At 47.6% G+C, this 27,992-nt stretch overlaps 1 protein-coding gene across 9 annotated transcripts in view; it reads right to left on the bottom strand.

The window, feature by feature from the left end:
* Positions 1–27,349, bottom strand: part of Rgs8 (regulator of G protein signaling 8) — a 44,016-nt gene extending 16,667 nt beyond the window's left edge. Inside the window, exons 1-5 of one of the 9 annotated variants that reach the window (XM_052737207.1) lie at positions 27,131–27,170; positions 15,144–15,217; positions 13,137–13,266; positions 10,542–10,643; positions 9,590–9,654 (exon numbers count right to left, since the gene is read on the bottom strand). In XM_052737207.1, the coding sequence (XP_052593167.1) occupies positions 9,590–9,654; positions 10,542–10,643; positions 13,137–13,162 (193 nt within the window). In that variant the 5' untranslated portion in view covers positions 13,163–13,266; positions 15,144–15,217; positions 27,131–27,170. Of the gene's footprint in view, positions 1–9,589; positions 9,655–10,541; positions 10,644–13,136; positions 13,267–15,143; positions 15,218–15,339; positions 15,455–15,514; positions 15,921–27,130 lie in introns of those variants that run through there. The other 8 variants (XM_052737208.1, XM_052737210.1, XM_052737209.1 and 5 more) reach the window with 8 other exon arrangements.
* Positions 27,350–27,992: the final 643 nt, after the last annotated feature.

Genomic DNA, 27,992 nt, shown 5'->3' with positions numbered 1-27,992 from the left:
AAAAGTACCCTACCATCTTGAAGCCCAAGATGGAAGTTTTATCTATGAAATGGAGACCATGCCAGGACTCACTGCATTGGACTGTTAACAGATCAAATGAAGCAATCCGTCCAAAAATGCCTAGTCCTCGCTACGAGCAGTCAGTAGTGCTAGCCCTTAGAGAGGCTTGGTTTACAAAAGGAATGTGAGATCTGAGAGAAGAATTGCCTGTGGTCACTAAGTCAGTAAAAGGAGCAAGGTAGATTTGCCTCCACATCTGGGTGACCTCAGAGCCCACTCTCCCTAATCCAGTGATCACTGTCTCCAGAGCGGAGACAAACAGTGACCCCAGTCAGGCAAGCACACTGAGCATATGTGTGCCATGGCCCTGCAAAGGTACTGTGAGCCAAATGGCTCACAGACTTGGGGCTTGTCCAGCTGGAGGACACCTCCCATCACCTTTTCTATGGTGAGAACTGAGGCCATTAGGTAGCACCAAGAACCTGGAATCTACCTAAATTCTTTCCATCCTGCAGCATTGACTGTCAGCCTGTCACTAGTGGTCCTCCCATTGCGAGAGGGCTAACTCCTTCATCATACCTTCCCAGGCATCCTTCCCAGCCCTTAGCCAGGGACCACACGCGTCCCAAGAAATACACTGTGCTCTCTCTTTCAAGCCTTAAACTGCTTGCCCTAGGCCTGGTCTGCATCTCTTGCTGTTGTGACCCAGCAAGTGAATTCCTGGGGACAGAAGCAGTAAGATATGTTTCTTCTCGTTCACATCTTTCCTCCCTGCCCAGCCTCCTCCCAGCAAGCTTTTCATCTGCTCCTCCCCATCTCTCCCCAACCCCTCTCCTGTTCCTTGTCTCTTACCGCTTCTCCCCACTGCCCTCCCATCATTCTCTTTCCCTGCAGCAGGACCCTCTTCTCTGCCTTCTGTTTGACCACACACCGCAGTTGGTTCCGAATGCAGAGTGTTGATTTATCGCAGAACAGCTCGGCGGCACCTGCTGTTATCCCTAGGGGTGGCCATGTTTGTGTTAGCAATGCTGCTGATGCTACGGACCTGTGCGCCCTGCACGCTAGCTGCGGAAGACCGGAGCTCCAATCCAGAACCCTACTCCTGAGCTCTGTCTCCCACCCCTGAAGCCATCGTGTCCTGGCTCCATCACACAAACGTTGGTATGAGCTAGTGTGTAGAGAGGTGTGGCCTCTCTGCTCTTTGGTTCTCACAACTATAAAATGCAGATCCCATCAGCTCTTCTTCCTCCACAGGGTTAAGGGGCATGTGATGAGTGCATACACACAAGTGGCATGCAGATCCTGACTGGTAAACAGGGAATGCTCGATGCCTGGTGATGACTGTTCCTTCGTGTTCTGGCGGAGTCCTGATCCGGAACTCCATGTATAATGCCAAATGCAGTCCTGGCCAATTAAAGGCAGTGGACGGGGCAGTGAATAGTTCAGGAAAACAGGAGGGGAGCGTGTGGAAGGTGGAGGCTCTGCCTTCTAGTCCTTTTATTTGCCTTTCACTTGGGTTTCCTTTGGGTAACCCTCCCAGGAGTCAAGGCTCTGAAAACAGCATAAAGTTGTCGAGATTGGTGCCTAGCCAGCAACAGGAAGGGCCAGGCGTGTGTCCAGGATTCCTGGAACAGTGGGCAGGATATTGGCGTCCTTTCGAACAGCCACAGAACCTCCAAGAACATGCCGTGGCCGCACATGCTGCCGGCGGCCGGCTTTCTCCCCCGGTTCTTTCATGCAGGGTGCTTACATAAGGGGAGAAACTGGGTCACTATGAATGAGCAGCAGCGAGGCTGGTGCGGCAGGGAGGGTGGCTTAGGTAACCGTTCAAGGTCCAGCGGTCCCCGTTTAGCTGGCATCAGGGGTGGACTTGAGCCTCGCTCAGTTCCCAGGCTCGGGAAAACACAAAAGGACAAGAAAAAAAAAATGTTTTTAAGCTCTGTGTTTACCAAAGAACCCTCTCCAAGACTAAGCACCCTCTTGCATTCCTGATCAATGGGGGAAAATAGCCCAGTGAATAGGACCCCAAGTCAAGCAGAGGATAGGAACGGAAAAAAAAAAAATGTTTATACAAGCCAAGGTGCATAAGCTACCGGAGAAGGCAAATCCTGTTTGACTCAAAACCAAGACACGGACTTGAATTTTGTAGAGAGGGCAGAACCTTTCTCTGTGTCACCTGGGAAGCAAATTACTGTGTCTAATCAAGATTTATGTAGGGATTTTACTTAGGGAACAGACTATTGCCAGTAATGCTGTTTACTGACAGGCAATGTGAGGCAATTGTATCTCACGTTTGTGGTTACTGATTCCCTTAAATGATCTCTGCTTTATTCATATACATAAACTGTGTGTGTGTGTGTGTGTGTGTATGTGTGTGTGTTGTGTGTGTGTGTGTATGACAGTATATCAGAGGGACACATTATAGTAGGGTTGTAAGTCTCTGTGTCAAAAAGGACCTGAGAGACACCAGGATGACACCAGGACATGAAGAGGCAGTGATGTTCTGAGGCCACATGGTCTCTTATTCCTAAGATACAGGAGCCGAAGGAAGGAGATCTTGGGCTATCCCAGTAATCTTACCCCAATAAAGAAGTACTATAAAGCCTCACAGACTAACTAGTCCATAGCCTAAAAGATCTCCAAATTCAGTTCAAAGGAATATTTCTCAGATGAATTGGATGGAGGGATACTGTTGGGACTCTCAAAGGAGGGAACGCATCTTATTTTACCTACTAGGCTTTTAAAAACTACACTCCCAGCAGGTTCTCCTACATTCACTAGGGGAGGTGGGTAGGAAGGCCTGGGGGATCCCTAAAGCTCCGGAGCTGAAAGGGTTGAGTGAGGGGAAACACCCCTGGGGTCTCTCGCTCTTCCCCTAAGCTGTTGCCTCAAGCTGTCTGTGGGATCAGTAAGCTCACATTAGCCCAGGCACAGGGGCTGCACAAAATGCACATTTTCTCAGTACAGTTGATGTGTTACAGCAAAAATAATAAAACAGCTCTCCTTCATCCAGTCCTCCGTGTACCAGCACCCCGTTTAGCGTTTGGGCACGGCAACTGTAGTGAATTCTTGCACCACACAAGCCATCATTCCCCTTTCACAGATGAGGGAAAATGAGGCTCGTTGAGATTAGGTGATTGGCATAAGGTCACATCGCTGATAAAGACAGGATGGGTGTTGGGAACTTACATGCTTGATTCTGTTCAGACCTTTTGTTTGTTTGTTTTGTTGTTGTTGTTTGGTTTTTTGTTTGTTTGGTTTGGTTTTGTTTTGGTTTTTCGAGACAGGGTTTCTCTGTGTAATAGACAGTCCTGGCTGTCCTGAAACTCGCTTTTTAGACCGGGCTGGCCTCAAACTCAGTGAGATCTGCCTGCCTTTGCCTCCCGAGTGCTGGGATTAAAGGCGTGCGCCACCACCGCGCAGCTCTTTTTAGACCTTTTACAAGCATGTAAGAGCTGCCCATAGCCCGGCACTCCTCCCTTCAAGGATAAACACGGCACCTATGTTCCTGGGTATGAGAACAACTTTACAGTAATGTGGACAGGACAAGAAACCCGAGATGCTTCCTTTCTCCCTGTCTCCACCTCACACACCTGTTTCTAACTCAGCCTCTGCTCTTTTGGAACACCTGAAGCTGTGTATCTGTTTGCTTGCTCGTTTGTTTTCTTTCTCTCTCCTTTCTCTCTTTCTTTCTCTCTTTCTTTCTTTCTTTCTTTCTTTCTTTCTTTCTTTCTTTCTTTCTTTCTTTTGTCTTTCTTTCTTTCCTTCTTCCTTTCTTTCTTTCTTTTTTTTCCTGCCTGGGGAAACCTCCACACCACACATGTGGGATCCGTGATACCGATGTACCATTAAAGGGAGGTGCTGCCTGAGGATTTGAGGCCCTCCAGGCAGTACAAAATACTCTGTTTCTTCAAAAGCCTGGGCCACCCCACCAGAACACTGTTCTTTCCTGTTTTGCATAATTGTGCTTGAAAACAGAGCTTCTCAAGCTTCCATAGGACTCCCCGTTCCTGAAAGACTTGTGGGAAAACACACCCTAATCTCGAGCCCCAGGGACTCTGACTCCACGGGTCTGAGATATTTTTTTGCAGAAATGTCCATTTCTTACAAGCTCCCACAGGTAAGCTGCCTTCCTTGGTTCACACTTTGAAGAAGACTTTTCTAGAATCTTCTGGGTTAAAGACAGTATGGGGAGAGTGGAAACCTGACTATTTGCTCCAGAGTTAAAGATCACTTAGACGAATGATCTAAATTGTTGCACAAGCTGGTCATTTCGTTCCTACATGATGGTTTGTTTGGGATCTTTTGCTTAGTGGCTGTGTGATCAGGTCAACTCATTGTGTGTTTTGATATCTCAACCATTATCTGAAGGGGGTTAAGTTTTAGACACTAAAGTCTTCTCCATTGGTCTTGGTTTACAGAGGCAATGTTATGACTGTAAAGGGCTCTCTGTGGTCCTGTTTCCCCTAACCTAGCATTTCCTGGGTCCCGCGGGGCCAGGTGAACAGAACCCTTTCTCCAGGTCCCGTACAAACGATCGAACAAGAATGCCTTCCACAGTCAGTGCTCAGAGGGCAGTGCTGGGTGGTCCAGGAGGGAGCGAGTATGAAAAGTGTGAGAAAGGGGAGAAGCATGCAGCCTGAAGGTATGCTTAAAACTGTAACTCAGTTTCTATGTTCAAAAAAAATACAAAGGAAGGAAGGATGCAAGAGCAAGGCAAAGACAAGAGGAGGTAGACAGAATGAAAGAGAAGGGGGTGGGGAAGAGGAGGGAGAGTGAGAGGGAGGGAGGGAGGGAAAGAAGGGAAGGAAAAACAGAAAGAGAATATTTCTTCAGAGCTCAGGGCTAAATATCCCTCCAAAAGCAGGCCAGATAAGCACATGCCTGACTTCATGAAAAATAAAACAAAAGCTAGGCACACTGTTTTTTCCTGTCTTCCAGCTGCCTGACAGAAGAGATCGCCCACAAATTGGTTTGGTGCTGTTGGGCACGAGCTTCAGAGCAGAAAGGCTTCTGGGCATGTAAACACACACACACACACACACACACACACACACACACACACACACACACGTGCGCCGCATCCCCCCTCAAGGCAGACTGCATGCACAATTCAGATATCGAGTCTAATTGTAATTGGAGGAACAGGGAAAAGCTTCCAAATTAGCACATATTAGACATCCTCCCAGTTAATGAAGCCATCACCCATGTCAACTTCAGTGGCGTTAGTTAGTTTCTAAGAAAAGCACTTAGCAAGTGATTGCCTCTCAGCCCTCATGAGTGCCTTTCCTCCGCACTCCTCTGTAAACAAATACAATGGGAAATAAGACTACGCTAAATATTTTCCTCCCAGGTTGTTTTGTTTTTTTTTTTTTTAAATTCTAAGGTTTTGAAGACAGTAAAGTTGCCTTCTGTTGCCTGAGATTTGAGCCCATGTAGTGCTCGGAAAGAACGAACGAACACAGGTGCTTTGGTCCCCCTTCTGGTTGCTGGAGCCATTTCAGCTGAAAGGCACTCTTACATAACCATACGTGCACAGCTTCATCAAAGCACCAGCCACAGGTGATTGGCTATCACCTAGCCTCACGTCTGCTCCAGAGAACACCCTGGGACAAGGATAGAACTAAATTCAGCCTCTGACGCATCCTGTCCCAGCTCCTCTGTTGGACAAGTAAGGAATCTGAGTTCCTAAACAGCCAAGGTTTCCATGAAGGTCACCTAACTATCCAGGAGTGAGTGGGGGACAAAATCAGGACCATAGATCTGACTACCAGCTAGCATTCTGCACTTACATGTCCAAGAGCCTGGTCCCTGGCCACTGGGAACCATCCTCCCGACCAGTAGGACTTACGACAGTGATGAGACAGAATTTACAGGCAGCACTGAAAGTTAGAATTCAGCTTGCAATCCCGAGGCCACCCTAGTTTCTCCTCCCCTGATCTGTGAGCGCGCCTGACGTCTCAAAGACAGTCATTCTCCATCAGAGACAGACCACGGCCTCTGCCGCTTGTGCTACCTCCCGGCTGCACAGTCTGTGCATAATGAACAAGCACATCTTTAATCAATAGTTAAATAAGTGTCAGAACAGCAGCAGATCCAGGGCGGCCAAGATGCTCCAGAGGTCGAGAACGGGAAAAAAGAATTACCTGATTCTGCGAAATGAAAAACCTAGGAAGGACAGTTACCTCCATGTGAAGAATGACAGAGGACTGGGTTCTAGGCTAACACCCACTGTTCTGGATCCCAGTCATTCAGGAATCCTGTACTCTTTTACTCCTTGGGATATCATGCGTCTTAATCAGAAGCTCGGCACGCATCCCATTGGTTCTCTCAAGGACAGGCACATGTGAAATCCCATTGGAGAAGTTTAATCAGCCCTGATGCAGTCACAATATGAACCCAAATTAATTCAACCTTTTTTTTTTTTTTTTTTTTTTTTTTTGGTTTGGTTTTTCGAGACAGGGTTTCTCTGTGTAGTTTTGGTGCCTGTCCTGGAGCTCACTCTGTAGACCAGGCTGGCCTCAAACTCACAGAGATCTGCCTGGTTCTGCCTCCTGAGTGCTGGGATTAAAGGCATGTGCCACCACCACTGCCTGACTTTTAGAACGTTGTCAGCATCTTTTAAGATGGCCTAGGTTCCAGTTGCTCTGTGGCCTTCACAGGGGAATCCAAATCCTAAAAGCTTGAAGTTCTTCTAAAAATATCCTTCTCTTCCTAAGAACTCTTATCCCACTGGCTCTTTATTTCTATACTAAACAGAAATAAAAACAGAACCTCAGACTCCAAGAAGGATTAAAGAACTTCATAGTTCAAAAAGCCCATTTTTTGTGGTACTTTGACAAAGTAGCAAATTGGTGCCAGCTGTGACCCGTTATTGGGAGTCCCATCTTAGGGAAGTGTTATAGCATTCTGGGAATCCCTTCTGTGACAGGAGGTCCAATCAGCTGCAGATCCAAGAGTCACCAAACCAAGCAGATAAAACTGAATCTCTAGGTCTCTCATAGACTTAATGTTAATGATGTTAATAATACAAAATCCACTGTCAAGGTATTCGTTTTGCATTTAATAAATAAATATATTATAAATATGTAAAAAAAAAAACCACAGTATTATTACATCACATCCTGAGTTGAGTCCAGAGTTCTGTATGTGTTTCCTGTCTGCAGGCGGTAGCAAGCCAGCAGACATCTCTAACCCCGTTTTAGAATGAGGAAACGGCCTCAGGGACTTGAACTGAGTGAATCAGTGTAAGGCTGAAATAGAAACCAAACTTTAGGATGACCTTGAATCAAATCCAGCCAGAAGATATAAAGCGGTAGCGACACTTGTTCCGCAGAATGTGACTCCCAGAAAATAATCGATAGCCTGGTTTTTAGAAAGGCATTACCATCTAATTCTAAATATCATATAGATGCCACTACCTTGGCAAATTCACTATGTAAACTTGCTATTGGGAGATGGTTGTATGTTACATATGCTGTATATACCCACACTGAATTATTTTCCTGCCTAAGTATATCCCATGGAATTCCAAAGTCACAATTTTTTTGTAGTATGCACTTATTCTTAGATATTTCAGCTTATTTTAAAATCTATTCGAAAGTATTTGTTCAGCTGGAGAGACAAAGTTTCAGTTGGCAAAGTGCTTGAGGTACCACCAAGAGGATCTGGACTTGGATCCCAGCATCCACACAAAAAGATAAGTGTGATGGTATGCTCCCGGGAAAACAGAGACTGGGAGGTTCCTGGATCTCACTGGCCAGCTAATCTTGCCTAACTGGTAGGCCCCAAGTTTATTGAAAGACCATCTCAATAAAATAAAGTGGATAGCTGGCAAGATGGCTCAGCAGGTAAGGGCATTTACAACCAAGCCTGACACCTAAATTCAGTCCTCAGGACCCTCATGGTAAAAGCAGAGAATCAATTTCTGGAAGTTATCCACTGACCTCAACAGGTGCACTGAGGCATGCATGAGCCCATATACCTATCACACACACACACACACACACACACACACACACACACACACACACACACACAAAGTATTTGTTGATTTGCTTATTAAGAACAAGAGGCAAAGTCAGAGGAAGTAACTTCATCAAATTAAAAGCAAAATCACTTCTTGTTTTTGGATGATGATGATCATGATGATGGTACAATGCTGAGAACTGAACCTGGAGCCTCACACAAGCTAGGCAAGTATTGAACCACTTAGCTACCTTCCCAGACCTGGACAAGTCAAGTCACTTTTCATGGCATCTGCTAAAAACCAAGGGACCCCACCATGACTACCCAAGTATCTAGTAACCAAGATGGGTCAACAGCGAGAGCACAGATCTGAAACCCACCCACAGCCTTCAATTTAATTGTCCAAAAACACATTCCCCAATTAAATAGAAGCAACACAGCAAAATGCAAGCGGCCCTTCTGCTCCCAGATCTCACACTGACGTGACGAATTGAGGAGGAACACCGAATGTCTGTCTGCAACCTTCCTGTCTCCTCAGAACACCCCCTCTCTCCTTCCCGCCCCTGCTCTGCCACTTCCATGTGCTTTAATGCCACGGGGATTTCAAAGCCCAGCAGATTTGGACTTGTTCACGATGAGAAACAAAAAAGAGCTGAAAAGTTTGACGAATGATAAACTGCCCTCCGCACGCCGCAATATGCACAACTCTTCCTGCCTTTGTAGGAAACAAAAGACACAGCAGCTGAACAGGAAGGAAATAGGAAAGGAGGGAGGGCAAAGTGCTGTTCTAGCCAGGAAGTGGGGGCACAATGCAGCTGAAACAGTCATCCCTCGAGATAAAGAGTGAAATTCTGTCAATCCGAGAGATTGCTGAAACACACACAATTCTCATCTAACTAAGCAGCCCAGTGATTTGGAGGAAGGGGGTCATGAGATCTAGCCTGGAACCTAGATCTTCTCATTCCCCGCAGTCCATAACTCCCATGACCTTAGCTGACTTCTATCTCGTTAACATTGCTGAGCGGCCAGCCACAGTGAGACATGCCTGTAATCCAAGTGCCTGGAAGGTGGCAGGTGGAAGCAGGAGAATCCTGAGTTCAAGGCCATCCTTGGCTGTATAGCATGTCAGAGGCCAGCCTAAGCTATAAAACACCCCATTTCAAAAAGAGGGTTGAAGAGGATCAAACCGAGAGCCTCACACATGCTAAGCAAGTATTCAACCATTGAGCTACCTTCCCAGCCCTAGAAAAACCAAGTCACTTTTCATGGCATCTGCTAAAAACCAAGGGACTCCACCATGCCTACCCAAGTATCTAGTAACCAAGATGGGCCAACAGTAAGAGCACAGAGCTGATAAATAAATAATATAATACAATACAATGTAATGACTGAGAACCTTGGGCCTCTTTGGACTATGGTTTGAATACAGAAAACAGGAAAAAAGGGTCTAACCCCCAACTACATTTAAAATACCTGTTTTCTTGTCTCTCTCCTCCTGCTGTGTGCAGGATTATAGAGGACTGGGGTCTCAGCACAGTGTCCTGAGCCTAGCAAGTGTTCCCTACGTCTTTTGCCACATGGATGATTTGCTCCAACGTGATGCGACCTGATTTCTACTTACACTTATGAGACAGGAGCACGTCAAAGGAATCTGCCCACCTCGTCGCTTCTTCTGTGGAGAGTCTCCTAGGAAGCAAAGCATCTCTCTGAGGATTTCTGATACATCTCCTCTCCCCCAGCCACCACTCAGATTTGCCCAGAACTCTTTGGATTGGTGGAGAGCAGATACACACCATACCTGGGTCCCTACAGTTCTACTGCTGTCAGTTGGTAGATTTTTCAAATAATAGCTGGGGAAACCTCTAGGTAGGGGGTGGGGCTATAGCTTGGTGGCAAAGTGCTTACCTAGCACGAATGAGGTTCTGGGTTTTCTCCCCCAGTACCAGAAAGAAGAATCACCCTGGATGGGAATTCAGAGAATCCCATACATTACTTTTGATCTGAACAATAAAGATATGTAGCTATGTGATTTCGAGATGTCAACACGACAAGGTGAAGGGATGGGGCTAGTCTTGGAGACAAAAGAGGCTCAACTCACCTCTTACTGCCACCCCAGATTCTTCACCTCTTGGAATGGAGACAGGGATGCCCCTTTCAGAGGTGAGTGGGGTTGAAACAAGGTGGCATTTGTGACATCATTGAATCCAGTGTCTGCACAGAATAGGTGCTGAATCTGGATGATCTGAATCCCAGCATATTTTTAGAGTAACTTTGGATGTTTATTTCCAAAATGAGAGCTCAGATTGACAAGTCAGTAGAATAAAGAAGTGTACTTCCCACCCACGGCTTCAGACACTGATGGCGATACTGTTTCTTAGGGGATTGAGAGTTCCCGCCTGACGTCACCGAGCTCTGCCTTCCTGTCACTCACATGCAGGGGTAGGAAAGGAGCTGCCGAGAGACCAGATGTATCATCTTGTGGTTCATCTAGTCAACAACTCACTAAAGACAAAGGTCCCATAGACACCCCACAGTGTGGGTACCCAGGAACGCAAGGCGGCCATGCTACTCACTTGAGAGCACGGTTGGGTTTGTCGGGAAGAATGGCTGTGAAGTCACTACAGGAGTCCGATTTGTGCGACAGGCAGCCCAGTCGAGTCCTCATGCCTTTGTTCCTGCAGCAGACATGGAGGCAGAAGGAAGGGGGCTGTCACGACCACACCTGCCAGCTCTGTAAAGGACATCTGGACCTGCTGCCCTCCCCACCCCAGGTGGCCTCTGAAGAGTCCATCAGCCAGAATTGAGGCAAGGGCTGTGCTCATGCCTTGTCTCACTATAGGCATAGTAATAATAGGTGTGGGGCCTTTCCTCTGCCCTTCCCTTAGAGGCTGAAGGCTTTTTAAAGCTGACATGGCAAGTTGATGGTAAGTCAATGGAGGTCATTAGCTTGGGAGAATTTCTAAATTAGGAGTCTCTGTAGGGAGTGGAAACACAGTAGTGACAGAACAGCAATCCACATTTTGCTTTCCCAGTAGAAGGGCAAAGAGGCAGGGTTGGTGATGGCGGCAGCCCCAAACTACAAGGCCATGAAGGCAAGGCCCCCACACAGAGGAGAGGGGAGCCTCAAAAGGCAGGGATGCACAGCACAGCAGACAGAGTCAGAGCACACAGTGTGGGGCTTCAGCGCAGGTCAGTTCCCAATCAGCTTCTCTCAGCTCACCTCACCAAGACAGGCTATGTGTACAGGGATGGCTCTGGACCACAGGGATTGGTGCCTGCTGGTGAGAAGAGCGATGGGTGATGCCCACAGTGGAGAGCCGGTGTCCCCTGTGACCGTTTATGCCTGTTTAACTTGCCCTGTTTACCTTCAGCCAGGGGCTGGCATACTCCAGTCCTGTGGAGTATCTGTGTACATAGTTTTATAGGAACACCACACCGCCATTTGTTCACACATTGTCTAAAGATGCCTTCAACGTCAAGGGCAAAGTTAAGTAGTTGCAGCATTGACCACACAGCCTGGGAAGCTGAGAAGATTTACTCTCAGGCTCAGGACAACAGAAGTTGGCTAACCTTTGACCTTTAACCATGGCAATTCCTCATATTAAGGGCAAAAGTAAGTGTGTGTGTGGCGGGGGAGTAATAATCAGACCAGGACTTCAGTCTGGCTTACAAAAGGAACTACCATGTGCACCATGGGATATTGCCATGGAAATAGTCCTACAACATGCCATCCTCACATGCTGACAGCAAGTGCTCTGGCCTGGCTTTCCCTCTTTTTCACAAATCCTAAAACTAGATAAGGGAGTTAGAAGTCATCCAATTCAATCACGCCCATTGGTTTCAAATGGATTTCCACTCCCCAGCCTGTTCATTTTCTTTGTTCACAGAAATCTCATCTGACATTTGTCTACTGAGATGGTATTGTACTTGGCAGGGAGGGACATTTGTATTCCACAACACATCTCGGCAGAGCCCCTTAGAGCTGGAGCATCCAAGTTTCCAGAAATATCCTCTCCTCCAGGAAATCTCCTTGTCCCTACCTCTCTTCCCAGGCAGGCTGCACTGCGCATCCATCTATTTCATGGCATTTCAAAACAGTTGCTACAGTTAGTCTCTCTCCTGAAACAGAGAGCATCTTATGTGTCCATCCACTCTTACAGATCACAGGGTACCCGGCACGCAGCCATTCAAGCAGCTGATTAAAAGCCCTTTGAATCATCACTGCTGTGAATTCAGGCAAAGGTCCTGCTCAGGCTGTACCGTGGGTCAGGCCCCAACCTGCAGCCCACTCGGTGCCTTAGGATCATCCCTCATAAAAACAGTCAAATCATTGCCCTCAAGAGCCACAAACAGGACTCTCAGAAAGTGGCAAATCCACACACACTTTTGTACAACCAAGGTTTGGAGCAGGCTAGTTTAAAGGGTACTACTGATAGCCCTCAAGACAACTCTGGGCCATCCAAATAGTTCACAGAAGCAAATTTACTTTGGGACAAAATGGTTATTTATCTTTCTAGGCAAGACTTGAAGCATAATCTCCTAAGTTAAGTGGGAAATGATGGGAGCAGACACAGGAGTGAAAGACTAAGAGGAAGGAAGGAAAGGAGAGAGGGGAATGGCAGGAAGGAAGAAAGGAAGGAAGGAAGAAAGAAAGGAAGGAAGGAAGGAAGGAAGGAAGAAGAAAGAAAGAAAGAAAGAAGAAAGAAAGAAAGAAAGAAAGAAAGAAAGAAAGAAAGAAAGAAAGAAAGAAAGAAAGAAAGAAAGAAAGAAAGGGGAAAGGGGAAAGGGGAAAGGGGGAAAAAGGGAAGGATCTTTTCCCCATCTGCCTTTTCTCTATAAACCCCTGTCCCAGTAACCCAGAGTTCCACATAAGTTCATGCACAGCCCCTTATCCTATCCCAAAAGTCACCACCAAGAGATTCTACCAAGTCAACAAGAGGGCACGGAGCTAAGGCAGGCAGGTCCTACTTGCAAGGCTGTAACTTTGCAAGAAGCACAAAGGTAAGACTAGTGCCGTGCACACCAGGAGGTCCAGCAGAGCTAGTGCAAGAGGATCGGCCACCAAGAGCTTCACAGCTGGGCCAGGCTCAAACAGCAGGACAGGTGAGAGACCAGAAGTGAGCAAAGAAGAGGAGCAGGGACAAGAAGACAGGTCATCAATCCGTTACCTGCGTGGCATCAGTAAGGCAGCCATACAGGCATCCGCTTATGGTTACCCCCTTGGGCTGGCTTGCAGGGACGTCAGGGCAGGAAATAAGAGTGCGGGGTTCAAGGATTTACCCTCTCACGTCCTCTCACCTAAAATCAAAGAGTCTGCTGTAAGAGGGTTCACCCTCTCACATCTGTCTGCAAGATTCACCACCATTCCAAGGGCTCTCCACCATCGCAGTACTTCCCCCACAGCACCCACAAATGTCAGTGTGTTCTTAGCAAGGGTAGCCAATCAAAGACGGACAGGGACAAATGTCAGGAGGCTTGGCATTGCTGACTGTTGGTCAGATGTCCCTACTTCCCCAACCACTGGCCATCAAAATTGGGACATGCACCCTTAGGGAGGCATGGGCCTGGCAAGCCAAAAATTACTGTTCTCTTTATCTTACTAGACTGATGCCCAAGTGACCAGTCCAGAAGGGACCAGGGAGAAGAGGCGCTTGCTCCAAAATAATCTGATTGGATGCCGCTCTGGTTCCCACCTCTCTCCAAGGGCACCTGCCCCAGGTGGAAATGAGCCAGGGCTTGAGAAAAAGGGAGCAAGGAGGGGGGCTGAACGGACTTGGAGGTAAGCCACCAGACACCCTCACCACTGGGCATGTTCCTTGGCGGGGATCCCAAACACAGGCTGCAGAAATGAACATGCAAGTCACTCTCTCTAGCTCATAAGGAGGTGAGCCTTCCTCAGTCGGGCCCATTCAATACAGGGAAGACTTGGGGATGGAGGAAGGGGATATGGAGGCTGAAGGCTGATTGGCTTGTAGCCTCTCCTTCCCATGGGTACCATTGGCAATGTTTCAGACCATTGTTCCCACAAAAAGAAAGCTGATAGGGAGAGCTGCCTACCTATCCATAAAAGGTTCCCTTGGGGATCCCTGCCACCAAACGTAGAATCCATTTTAAAAGAAACCTAATTTAGACAGATAAGAATCCTGTGTGGCTGTGCCATTTAAATTGTTTTGGTATTTATTACCTTGAACATTTCACAAATACTTTTTTTTAATCACTTTCAGAATAATTCTATTAACAAAATAGAAGGATGACTTTATTAACACTGAAAAGAAAACAGAAAACAGAAAAAAAAAAAACAGGTTTTATGTAAAGGCTCATCCCAGTGGGTCATGTTTCCTGACAACAGGGGACATTTCCTTAACCACTAAGTGGGAGTGCACCTGCTTTCCAGAAGTCAGCCGGTAAGGCCTTTACAACTCTAAGGGTCTCCAGAAAGCATGTCTGGGCACCTACGCCTCATTTCCTCTTGCTTATAAAAATCTGTCCCCAGGGTAGGGGCCTTTATTATTCTGCAGCTGAGCAGGGCAGAGATTACTGCCCACATACACCACAGGCAAGGTCGTTTAGGGCAGGGGACCCCTGGGCTCTGTCCCTGCCTGCCACTGTTCCTTCTCTCTCCTGCTGCCAGCCCACACTGGCTTGCTGGTGCTACCCAGTTGTCTCCTCTCTCTCTCTCTCTCCCCCGACATCCAGCGCCTCCAAAATCACCCTTGGAGTGAGGTTAGCTTTGGAGTCCCTAAATGAGAAGCAGCCGGATACTCTGCCCCAGCTGCCTTGTCCACACCAGGATGCAGAACCCTCGGGGCTTGTGTCCCATTTAGCTCTAGACAGACTTATAAGGGACAGATAAGGGGTTACCCAGAGCCTGGAAAGTTCAAATATGTGACCCGACCCCCCCCCCCCAACACACACACACAGTACCCTCGGAAGTGGGCACCAAGTCACAAGTGACTGGAGCAGACAGAATAGAAAAAGGTGACATTCAAGGTGCGGGGGGTAGGGGGGAGCATAAGAGCAAAAAAGAAAAGATTTATAAGGAAAAGAAGAGAAATTAAGCTCAGCGGGGAGAAAGCAATCAATATGCATGAAGAGGCATGTTAATTAAATATGTATAATGCAACCAGCTTTCCCACACCCCAGCAAGGAAGAAGAAAGGCAAAGCCAATACTTACTGTCGTTGACCGGTCCTCATGGCCTGCGGGTCTTTGCCAAGTGGATGGTCAGAGAGGCTGAGGGCTAAGGAGCTCTAAGGAAAGAGTAGATCTTTCTTTTAGCAGTGAGATCCTTGGCAGGTGAAAGGCATGTTTGCAGGGACACACAGGCTCACGCATGCATACACATATACATAAGCATGCATGCACAACACACCTCCCACCACTTGAGCCAGGCAGCAAGCAGCCCCAAAAGCTCTTCTCTCCGCTTGTCACATCCAGTAAATACTGAAGCAGCCTACACCCAGCAGGCGGCGGCTCAGCTCCCGGGCACAGTCTGCACGCCCATCCTCATTGGCAGGACGCAGGAGATGCCCCCAAGCAGAGCTGACCTGGCCCGCATCCGGTACCTTCCTCCTTCGGCCTCACTAACCTGCAGCTCCTTTGGCTGCAGCTCAGGGAGAAGTCTCTCCCCAGCCCACAGCAGCTGCTCTGCCCCCCAGCCAAGAGTAGGTATTAACTCTTTTCAGGCCACCAAGTAGCTGGAAATCCAGGGAAGGGTGCTTTTCTTAATGAGCTCTGCTGCTGGCTGGGAGGCTGGAGGCTGGAGGCTGGTGGCTGCTCTGGGGCACAGGGAGCATAAAGATCTTGCCCCAGACAGCTGCTGACAGCAGGAGCCAAGCCGAATCAAATCTCCTAATGAGCCAGGAGGAGGGGGCCTGTCTTGCTGGGTGTGATGTGATGTGATAAATGCAGAGAGCGAGAAAGCTACGGGGCAGGTCGCACATCTAAATTCCACCCCCTTTCTCCCAATTCTATTGCACTGCGCTCCCAAGCCAAACCACACAGCCCTGAAATTACCCCTTTCTGCCAAGTCTCAGCTGTCCCCTTACTCAACAGAGGAACCTCTCTCCCCTAGCCCATTTCTACCCCTACCCTCACCCCACCAGGATCAACCACACCGCTCCCCACTCCTTAATGAGAAATTCCCACCTCCTCTGCCTCCTGGAACGTGCAGATTTCCAACCCCATGCTCCTGCCTCTCACCTGGTTTTTCCTACAGTAGCAACTCACCTCTCTTTCCTCATCCATCACCTAGCAACTCCCCCCCCCCGACTTGCATTTGTGATGGAGTGAGACTTTTTCCTTTGTTCTGCCCGATCTGCTCATCATCTCTCTGTTTCTATCTTTTCCCCCCTCAATATTATTTCCAAACCTCTATACCCACATAGATCTTCACACTGTCTGCTTCTGTTCCAGAAGGGAGATTCTTCCTGTTTGTCCTAGTTCTCTGAAAGTGGTACCCAGACTGGCAGTCTGAGCATCACCTGGGAATGTGATGGGCATGCCACTGCTCAGGCCCCCTGCAGAGACCTTTGGTGGCAGAAACTGGGAGTGGGACCCAGCGTGCCTGGAGATTCTAATACATGCTAAAGTTTGCAATTCCTTTGGGATAAAGCTTGCCTTCTCTTCTTCGTTACACTCTCAGTCTCTATGGCTGTTCCCATGTCTGTTCAGGAACCAGCTTCAAATACACCTGGCCTTGTGGCAAGTTATTTCTCAAGCCAGAAGTTAGAAGATGTTTCTAAGGAAAGTAGAGGCTTTGTAATACAGGTAATTGATTCCATTTATTTGACTTGGTGTTGCTCAATATTGGGGATTGAACCAAGGGCCTTACATATGCTAGGCCACTAAGCTGTATTCCCAGCCTCTCTTCTTCTTTTTTTTTTTATTTCAGACAGGATCTCCTTAAGTTGCCTAGGCTGGCTTTAAACTCACTCTGTAGCCCAAGCGGGCTTTGAAACTTCTATCCTTCTGTCTTAGCCTCCTGAATAGCTAGCTATCAGGCCCAGCTTATTTAGCATTTATTAAATGTTTAAAGCAAAACTAGGCTGGTGGTACAGCACCCACAAGGTTGAGGCCATAGGATCAGGAGTTCAAGGGCAGCCTGAGCTTCCTCCACCTTCACAAACCAAGTATAAAACATTTTCATGTATTGTCATTCAACAATTCCACATAATACAGTCAGGAAGCTTACTATCCCCATGCTACAGATGAGGACGCTGAGGCTAGATGTGATAAAATTTCCTTTTTTTAATGATACAATACACAATGGCAACACGAGAACCAACATATGTGTCTCATGACTCTGACAGGGGAGCTTTTGCTCCTATGTCATGCTGGGACACGGTCTCTCTGAGCACAGCTATTGGTGCATGACCCACGTTCTGACAGTGACATTAATGTGATCTAATCATTCATTGCCTGGTGCCAGGATGAAGTAGAAATCCTGATGCTGCCCCCACAGTGACTCACTCTCTCTCTCTCTCTCTCTCTCTAGTAATGTCCATAGCATCCCTCTGTTAGGCAAAGGTGCCTTCATGTTACCAAGTGAGATGTCTTGAAACATGATGCTAGCTAAAATTCAGAGTTAAACTGAAAGAGAATTTTTCCCTTTCTAGATCCTTTCCTGGTATTTTGTAGCATAAGAAAAAAAATCCCTGGATAAATACTGTTCTCATCCAAGATATGTCTACACCTTGAGAGGGGTGGTCCACAGAGCTAACGTTTAAGGATCGTTTTGTATGTGCTAGACACTGTCCCCAGCATCTCACCTGAGTTCATTTAATTCTCACAAAAAATTTACAAAGCCAACATTTACATCAGCCCCTTCCTTAGGTGCAAAAAGAGAGACCGGTCATTTACAAATAGCAGAGCTGGTGTCTGGCCCCTAATGTGGTGCTGACACGCCCCTCCCTCTTACCCAGAGGTGATGTCATTAGCAGACTCTTCTCCACCAGGGCTAATATGGGGCACAGGTTTTCTCAGAGTTTTGTGTTGTTTGATGCACAGGAAGGAAAGGCACTAGGGAATGGGTGTGAGGCTGCAGATGGGCCTGAGTCTGGGGCAGGAGCTGATTAATACTAACCATACATCGGAGTCTTCAATTAGCCTAGTCTCGAGAAGGCAATAAGTCAAATGTTTCGGGAAAGATGCCGTAATTAATAAAGTTCTAAAGGAAAAGGTGAAAATGGAAAGAACAGACAGGAGTGGAGAACATTGGGAAAAGAAGACAGCCAAACCTGGCCCAAAAGTTTCTACCCACACACTCCTAGGCACTAGTGTGGAACCATAGAATGCCAATCTGTGCAAACCTGATACAATCCTGTCTATGGGACGACTCCCCCATAAGCTTCCAGAGACAGATGTGGGAAGAATTCCAGAGGGAAATGGGGTGTCATTTCAACACCGGGGAAACTGAGACAGAAGAGCCACATTTGAGGTCAGTCTGAGATATAGAGGAAGACCCTGTCTAAAGACAACAACAACAAGAAAATCTCCAAGCTAAACATTAAGCTGGCTCCAAAGTCAAGCATTCTACCATGGGTTTCTTTCCTGGATGAATGATTCAGGAAAGGACAAGAGCTGTATAGTTCTAGGATGCCAGAATTCACCCACTTGGACTCTGATTCCCCCAGGGTTAGAGCTGTGACTGGTAACGTCAAGCTTTTGTGGCTACTGCTCCTGACTCCCTAGCTGAAAACTGGCCCCAGCTTCTGTTTTTCTCATGGAAAGCTGTGATGACCAGCCCTGATTTGGCTGTGTAAGTGACCCAGCAACCCCTCTGCTCTTTCCATTTTAAAGCAATCACCTTGGGAACCATCTTCCCAAGCTCAGACCAGTCCACACCTCTCTGAAATTAGAGCTGTACCAATGGGGCTCTGCTGGACAGCTCCAGGCACCGCAAGGCCCACAGACTCCAGGTATCCCCAGCAACCTTGCTCTCAGCCCTGCCTGCCTCCTTCCCCGCAGGGCTCCCTCTGTTTGCTCGTGACATCACTGCATCCTTATCCCTGGGGTAACAAGTGCAGATATTTCTGGCATCTTCTTCATTCCTCTTGCTAAATTGGTATTCCAATCTGATCATTGTGTTTCTGAATTATTCCTTAGCTCCATTCCCCTCCCATCCATTGGCACAGGGTTATTCAGCTCCCCGAGCAGGTCTCCCTGCCCCACTCCTCCCCCACCCACCACCACCCACAAACCTCAGTTACCCACGGCACAGACGCCCTAAGCAGATCATCTGTATAATAATCTTTGATGGGCTCCATTGCGGCTCCTCTATTTGCCTGACAATAAGCTGGTCCTGCTTCTCGGTCTGGTTTTATTGCTCTCTCAAATACATACATACACGCCCATGCACCTGCTCCCTCCGTTCAGAGAGTCCTACCCTGTTTCTGCCTCTTAACTCCCAGCTCCTTGGCCAATCCCTTTACCTCTGAGCTAAAAGCTCTCCTTCTGAGCTCTTTCAGAATGACTTCAATTAGAGGAGCCGCTCTATCCCAATCCCACCACCTTGCTGTGTGATTTTGACAGCCTGAACCACGGTCTAGTTTCATTTGTAGTTTTCAATCCTCCCAAATTGATTTCCACTCCAGAAAGACAGCCTCTATGACTGACTCCCTTTGCAACTCTCATTGCTTCATGTGGAGTAGGTGTTTAATACTCTGGCTAACTCTGAGTTATGAGTTCTTTTAAATAGTTTAGTTTTATTTACTTATTTTGGGGGAAGGTGGTAAAGAAAAAGAAAAAGAAAAATCACCAAGCCTTCCTTATGGCCGAAATGTGTTAAGACATCTGCAGTCTCCTGGCCAGGATGGAAGTCCGGAGAATGCTAACAGCTTTAGGGGACAGTAGCAAGAGGTACAGAGGGCTTTTATAAACGATCCCAACAGCCCGATCTGTGCAGGGTAGAATTAATCAGGAACAAAGGGGGCACCTGGCATTGCCACACAGGCTCGAGAATATAATTAAATTGAAGATAAAAGGAATTAAAATCTGCACTATAATATTTTAAAAAGCCATGATAGAAGAGGTTTATTGCCAAATGCCTCCTGTGTATTTATTTAATCAACATACCACCTAGGATAGCACCACATTCAGAGCTCTTAATAAAAGTCATTTGGATATCAGATTTGAATTCTGGTCAGCATGCTCAAGCTCTTTCACAAATCTTTTAAAAGCAATTTCCACTGCTCGGCTTCCCGGTAACAGTAGAAACCTGAATCAACATATGCTGCATTGATTTGGGGTTTCCATGGAGACTGGAAGGACACAGGGAAGGGCAGGACAGTAAGAGGACACCTGACCCAAAATTCTACTCTAAAACAACAAAAACATGCATCTCATGCTCATTCTTCTGAGCATAATCAGCCCCCTTTCCTGTCCATCAGTTCAGGCATCCAGATACTTAATTTGTAATAACCTTCCTGGGTTCCCATAAGGGACATCATGGGGTCAGGGAGAAGGGTCAGCAGCTAACGCTAAGAACCCAGCGGGCTTGCAGGAAAGTACGGAAGGACAGAACAAAGGGCCGCTGGACATCATTCCTGTTAACTAGCTCTGCAGCACTAACAACCTGCCCTGGCTCCGTGATCACCAACCCACAAGACCAAGAACCCGTGAACTCTAACTTCCTCTCTGAGCCAGGCTTGGTGGCACTTACCCATAAGACCAGCCCTTGGGAAGGGGAGACAAGAGAACCAGGAGCTAAAAGACATCTTTGTCTCAATACTCCTCACACTCCCCAAAATTCTCTTTGTAAAACTCAAATAAACACACCTGCCCTGTCCATTTTCCAGGGTGCATATAAAAAATAAGTGAAAAAGTCTGCAGGTGCTTTGTGAGTTCCAGCATATGATCTTCTGTTATTATATTTGGGGGTGACTGTGGCTTCCTTTTAAATAGAATTTTGCCAGTGAGCAAGTATATACCAAAAAAAAAAGATAAGCTTATTAATTTAGTGGGGACTGTACAGAACCGAGGGAAGGTCTAGTGGATTTGATAGCCTGGAGTTTTAGTCACAGGAGTATTACTTTCTAGACATGACCGTGGGCAAGTGATTCATTCTGACTATCATCATCATTGTGGGATGTAATAAAGGCCACAACCATACCAATGTCACAGGCTTGTTAGCAGGGTTAAGTGAGGTAACAGCATAGGGTGTTTTCCACAGTGCTTGACAGGTAGCAAGTGGTCCTTAATCATGAAGCACCCTTGTGTTATTGTTGGCCTTATCAACAACATTTCACCAACTAAAACGGGATTTAGATTTCCACTACTTCCCAGCTTGACACAAAGGAATTACCTAGACGATGTCTGTTCAGCTGTTTAATAAGCTGTTTGAGGAAAGGTGCGTTGGAAATAGAATTGTTATTATTTAAAGACTCAGGTTTTTTTCCCACTCGCTCACCAAGGTGATTCAAAATGTAGAAGATAACACATTTGTGAGGTTGTGGGAGCCTCTGGCCTTCATTGCCTTTACTGTTCCTTTTTGTTCCTCTTGGGCCTCCATCTGGCTCCATCTGGCTCACCACAGGCTTTTCTTCTTTCTATCCTTTCTAGTCTCTTGTCTTTGTACTTGCCTTTCTAACTGTGTCTAGAAAGGAATTTTAAAACGGAACCAAGGAGGCTTTGGTACCTAAGTCTGCAAATGCTCCTTGGGGTTCCTAAAACTAGGAATGCTGAAAAAATGGCATAAAACTGGGGGACATGGTTATACAATCCCATCTCTTGGACAATGGTTGTCAATTTTTTTTTTTAATGCAATACACAGATCTGGAATGGGGCCCTGACTCCAGTCAAAAATGATAGAAATGTGATGAGAATTAGGAAGATGTAAGCACTGATTGGATGTTTGATGATCTTAGGCTAGCCCTTCTCCTTGTCTCTTTGGTTGGCTCCTCCATCCCATCCCATAAATGCCTCCTTTCTAACCTTGGCTTTCTGCCCTGCTGTTTTTGCATGCTGCCTGGGTAGTCTCAGCCTCACTGCCTTTGGGTGCACTAACCATTTCCCCAACTCTGGTCCCTCTCCCAATCATGCAGATTCCTATAACCTGTGGATTACCAGACAACCTCCTCTGGTAGCCCACAGGCACAGCAAATACAAATATAGACCTAAGACCCAAGCGCATCACATCCCCCTTTTCTGACCTATTTTATCTGCCATCCCCTCCTGCCACCCTCGGCCACCCACATAGCCCTTGGCTCCCTCTGGCATTGGTGAGATCGGGTTTTGATACCACCATCTACTGAGTAATTCAAGCCAAAAATAGAGAAGTAATTAGAGGTAACTCCTTTTCTCTCAGCTCCTGTCTTTAACCAATTATCAAATCATGCTGATTAAATTTCTTTCATAGTTTTCAAATCCATCTCCTGCCTTGCATCCCTACTCCCACCGCCCTGGCTCATGTCCTCGAGGTCCCAGCCGATGTCCTCACAACATCTGCTCTCTGCAACCCAGTCTGTGACCTTAAACTCAGCTCTATTTTGTAGCCACAAATGTATGTTTAAGTCCCAAATATGATTATGTCCCTTTTCCTCCCAGCTTATAAGTCCCCATAGCTTAAGTATAAAGTTCAAGCTTGATAAAGAACTTAATACACAAGCTCCCTCAGACTTGGGTCTTGCCTCCCTTGAGAGCTGCCCATCACTCCCTTGGCTTAAGTTCCCATCTCCAACCCCCTCCAGTGTTCACACTCTTGAGCACAGGTGCTGTGGGATGGTCTGTATGTCAAGTGTGTTGCTGATTGGTCAATAAATAAATCACTGATTGGTCAGTGGCCAGGCAGGAAGTATAGGCCGGACAAGGAGGAGAATAAAGCTGGGAAGTGGAAGGCTGAGTCAGGGAGACACTGCCAGCCGCCATGATGACAAACAGCATGTGAAGATGCCGGTAAGCCACGAGTCATGTGGCAAGGTATAGATTAATGGAAATGGATTAATTTAAGCTATAAGAACAGTTAGCAAGAAGCCTGCCACGGCCATACAGTTTGTAACCAATATAAGTCTCTGTGTTTACTTGGTCGGGTTTGAGTGGTTGTGGGACTGGCGGGTGTCAGAGATTTGTCCTGACTATGGGCCAGTCAGGAAAACATTAGCAACACACAGGGCTCTGTATCCCTGGACCTTATTTGTTTCAGGCCATCTGCCTAGAATTCCCTTGACTTTCCTACATCCAACTCATCCTTCAAACTGAACTTCAGGAAGTCACCCTTGCCCACCCCAGGGTAGCAAGTGCTCTTCATATCCTTGGGGTTCCTGGGAATATGTGTCTACCTCGTTACCTGCGATTCTCTTCTTCTTATATGACCCCAAGTTCATCAAGGACACAGAAACGTATTTATTACTTATTCCTTCATTCAACTGGCATTTAAGAATCTCCTTTATGGCAAGCAATGTGCCATGAATGGCATTCCACAGGTAAAAGATATTTCCATCTCTACATCCCCCACACTTAGCATGGTACTCGACACCGGTAAAATGCTCCAGTGTCAAACTGGCCTGAGCCTGTGAGTAGTAAGGCAAGTGAGACCATGTCTTGGTCTGGAGCAGGATGCTGGCCAACATGGAATCGTGAAAATACCTCAGGCTTTCAGGCATTAGTGGTAAGGGTTCAAGCTTTAATTCAACCTATTCACACCAGGCTCACCTTCCCTGCGGATCTTGCTCCATTTTCTTTTCTTTTATCTCTGAAATTGAAGTTACTAAGGCCAACTTCCTGTGTCACTGTACAAGAATTCACAGACATGTCAAAGCAGACATGGACTGTAAATTATCCATCCTCAAGAAAACATGAAATCCCATGATAAGCATCACGCCAGTCAAGGCAGAAGCCCAACACCAGGTAGGGACAGAGGTGGGGGCTGAAGTAATGGGAGGGCAGTGGGGCCAGGGATGAGGAAGGAGGGGACCTGTCCTATGGGCAGGAGCCACTAACACAGTTGAAACGTGACTCTGTCCTCCTGTCTGTCTGTCAGTCCCAGATTATCAATTTCTTCCCCTTCTTAGACAGTGATAAAAGCCTCCCCATTCGCCATTGGGGTCCACAGCTGTGGGCAGAAGTGGCTTCAAGGCTTCAACACACACACACACACACACACACACACACACACACACACACACACACACACTGAATATAAAGTAAATTCTTCCACAACCATCTGAGCCTGGAATGTGGACTGGGGTTTGCCGAAGCTGTAGCCACAGGAAGTAGCGCTGTGGGGACTGAGACACTGGAAATGGTTCTCCCTCTGGGTGTGGTCCTGAATCCAGAGCCCTCTGGGAAATGAGCGCTCTCCCTGAGATGCCTCGATTCCAGGTGATGTTGGCACTGGGGTTGGAGGAGGGGTACAACTGTGTGGGCACCTTGAGAAGCAGAGGTGCTAGGCTAATTCTCACTGACACTGCCTTGAGAGACGAGGCCTTGGCAAGACATCCTTCAACTGCTTGGCTTTTCCAAGACACTCTTCCTCCTAGAACCTTTCATTGAAAAGTCCAGAAAGCTATTGAAAACTGCAACAGAGAGCATGGTCAAAGGTCCTGAGGAGAGGGCTGGTATTTCCAGATAGTGGAAATCTTAACCTTAAGTACTAGAGCAGAGCACTGGGGCCTCGTCAGCCTCTCCAGGGATGTAGGTGTTTGGATGAAGAAGGTATGAAAAACTATAAAACAGAGAGTCTATGATAGGACTCGGGGAAAATATTCTACCTCCTCTTGGGATGGAGCTCACTCAGGCAGAGTGCTGGACCAGAATGAATGAGGTTCTGGGTTCAATCTCAACAGCAGGAAAAAAAGAAAATCAGGAAAAATATTTGAAGCTGCAAAGTGATTACACATCATAAATCTTTCACTTGTGCAGTACGGTCGAGACTCCGGAAGTGAACTTGAGTGTGGTTTTGAACCTCATTGAGCCTCTGCTTATCCCAAGAAGGTGGTGGTTAAACCACATAACAAAGGTAAAGTCCTTAGCAAAGTTTCTCAGTGTATCTTCTTCGCACGAGGCTAGTTTATCTTATTCCTTTTGGCTAAACCTTGCAAAAACCTTCAGAAATAAGTGGACACTTGTGATTGCCCCCACTTTCCCAATTGCCAAGGTGAAGCTGCTCAGTGTCTCTGAGTGAAGGGCCCCAGGAAACTCAGCCAATGGCTCTAGGAAGTCTACCATCCAGGATCACCAGAGTTCTTTCCACCCTACCAGCACATTCTCTGCACCTCCACCTGTTGCCCCATCATTGAGATCTGCAGTCTGGGGAAGAAGGGTTTCCATAACTGCTTAAGCAGTCAGCCATCCTCTTGAGCATCGATCTGCCCTGAGTACTGGCCATATCCTAAGATGGCCATTGTGGCTCAGGACCCATCTCCAGGTCAGAGTTCACAGACCCATGAGAAAAGGACTTTGTCACCATTAGCAGGAGATTTTGAAAAGAGAACCTGCATACGTTTCCAGGTTCCATTTGTGATGAATAATAGTGTCAACTTGACAAGATCTAGAATTGTCTAGGAGATGAAACCACTGGGCTTGTCTGGGTTGGGTTAATTGAGGTAGAAGAATTGACTCTAACTGTGGGTGGCATCATTCCACGGGCTGGTGTCCCCCAGACGGAATGAAAGGAGGCAGTGAGCTGACCGCTCACATTCGTCTCTCTCTGCTATCTACTGCAGACACAGTGAGACCAGCTGCTTCATATTCCTGCTGCTGTGTCCTCCTTGCCATGATGGGTCACACCCTCAATCAGTGAGCCTAAACAGACCCTCCCTTCAGGTTGCTTTTAACGGTATTTTGTCCCAGCAAGAGGAAAATAGTTAATCCAAGCACTACGTCAAAAAAAACTAATAGGAATAAAATAAAGCTAAAAGGGTCTGAGAGCCAGAAGCACTCACCTTGGCCTGGCGTTGCTGAGATGTAGGCCATGATGAAATCTACTCCCCGCTCCCCACCCCCACCAAGCCCCAACCCTGACACAAACTTCTTCCAAGAAGCTTTCTCTGAGAGTGAGCAGAGAGACAATAGTTAATAAAGACTAGACTGCTCCATGGATGGCTTGTGGGCTGTGATTTCCCAAAGGATAATGACAGCCACCAGCAGCACGATACCATGCTCCTGTTTGTCGAGGTTTAACTTTCCCGAATCACTAATACGACCTCGTAAACACTTATTGCGCACCTGCTTTCCAGAAATCCCTGTATCCTCTGAGGAAACCCTAAAGATTTCCAAATCTGTAAGAACAAGTGGCCCCACAGTAAGCCACATGGTAGGCTGGGTTAAGCATTCCCGCATTGCTTCAGATGGAGGCCTCCTAAGGTCAGAGTACACTAGGCCCTGAAAGCCTGGTAACGGTACCGTAGACAGTGGAGGGATGTCAAGTAGTTCTAATACAGAAAGAAAAACGAACAACCTCTTTCCCACAACTCAACACACACACACACACACACACACACACACACACAATCACCAGCCACCGTGCTGGGAGCCTATTACCTCTTGTAGCTGGTGTATGTGGCCTTGACTTGTCACTTAGGAACTGGTACCCTCAGATGCATTTTAATCTCCCTCCAACTCATTGGCATTGTGAGTCCCTTTGCATTGGAATATGTCACTAGTGTTCGTCACCAGCAGAGTCGAGCAGACCTGCTTGGCTGACTAGAAACAAGACAGATGCTATGTTCAGCCAGGCTGCTGTGCAGGCGACCCCGGTTCCAAACAGCAGCTGAGCAAGACATGAATGGAACTAAAAATAAAGAGCCTGTGGCACAGTCCAGACATCAACTGACAATATTTCCAGGGACCACCACCAACACCCCCCAAAAAAAATCTGAGGCCAGAAACAGGATCCCTGTCTGCCAGAAAGCAGACTTCAGGGGTCCTGAGGAGTTGAGGCAGAGACTGATAGAAAATCAAAAGAAGAAAGAAAAGAAAAAGAAAGAGCGTTTGCAGCTCATCTTCTACTAACTAGGAAGAAGAGAGGCTATTCCTGCATCCTTGCCTGGACCAGTGTGGCAGGCTTGCCCTGCTCCACTGAGAAGCTCTGAAAGAGGATAAGTGGAGGCTATGACAGGAGGGAAGTGGATCTCCTCTCTGTTGTCTGTCCTGCTTCTCCTAGTAAGACTCGGTGGGCCTGTCCAGGGATCCATCCGGCTCTTGGAGAAACAGCCACACTGTCTTACCTGACTGGTGGTGGGCAGCGCAGCTGGGAAGATGCGGCTGGTGTCGGCCCCAGCTGGGCATGGCTCGGTGAAGCCCTGAGTGACAGAGTCAGCCCTCTCCTGGTACATGGGTGAGGGTGGTGGAGCGTGGCCGCCTCACCTCGGGGCCCCTAGAAGAGCTCCTGCAACATGCTGCTGCTCGGGAGCGCTCTGCTCTGCGCCAGGCTTTGCATCTCATGAAAAGGGAAAGAGCAAGCAGCAGCGAGCCAGCCAGCCAGCGAGGGTGCGAGCGAGCGGAGCGTGGGGGAGGGGGCGGGGAGGCAGAGGGAGGGGAGAGGGGCACTCTGACAGATGATGCGCAGCCACGCAGATGGGGGAGGACCGCAGGCTCCAGCAGGATGATGGCAATGCCTGTGCGGCTCTCTGCTGATGGGCTTCGACACAGGCAACTTACCTCCGAGGGGCTGGTGGCCCTGCGAAGTTCGGCCGGGAGCAGAAAGCATACGGGTGTGGCTGAGGTCAGCGGACGCGGGAGAGAGAGGGTGGTCTGCTTGGGCTGAGAATCACACCCAAAGGGGAGTATGCTTGGCGACATGGGGGAGGAGGGGAACACAGGCCCCCACAGTCCTGACTTAGCTTCAAGGTTGTCCCTCTCCTCTCCCATAACTAGAAAAGCCATTTAGACTTGGGATTTAGAACGGGGCAGGCAATTTATGTCAAGCACTACTCCAACTTTCTTGAAGATGAGGACATTATTAGACATGGATGGGTATTAGGCCGAAAATGTTCAGTGGTCTTTGTCACCCTGTACAGAGGCAAGTGGGACTGCTCCCCCTGGCACACACACGGTGGGTTGGATGGAGGCTTGCGCTGTCAGGAACAG

This window comes from Peromyscus californicus, unplaced genomic scaffold (genome assembly GCF_007827085.1).
Source record: "Peromyscus californicus insignis strain IS unplaced genomic scaffold, ASM782708v3 Scaffold_14__1_contigs__length_90479793_seg_2, whole genome shotgun sequence".
NCBI classification, from domain to species: Eukaryota; Metazoa; Chordata; class Mammalia; order Rodentia; family Cricetidae; genus Peromyscus; species Peromyscus californicus.
The sequence above is the reverse complement of the archived record's forward strand: the minus strand, read 5'-3'. Positions and strand labels throughout refer to the sequence as shown.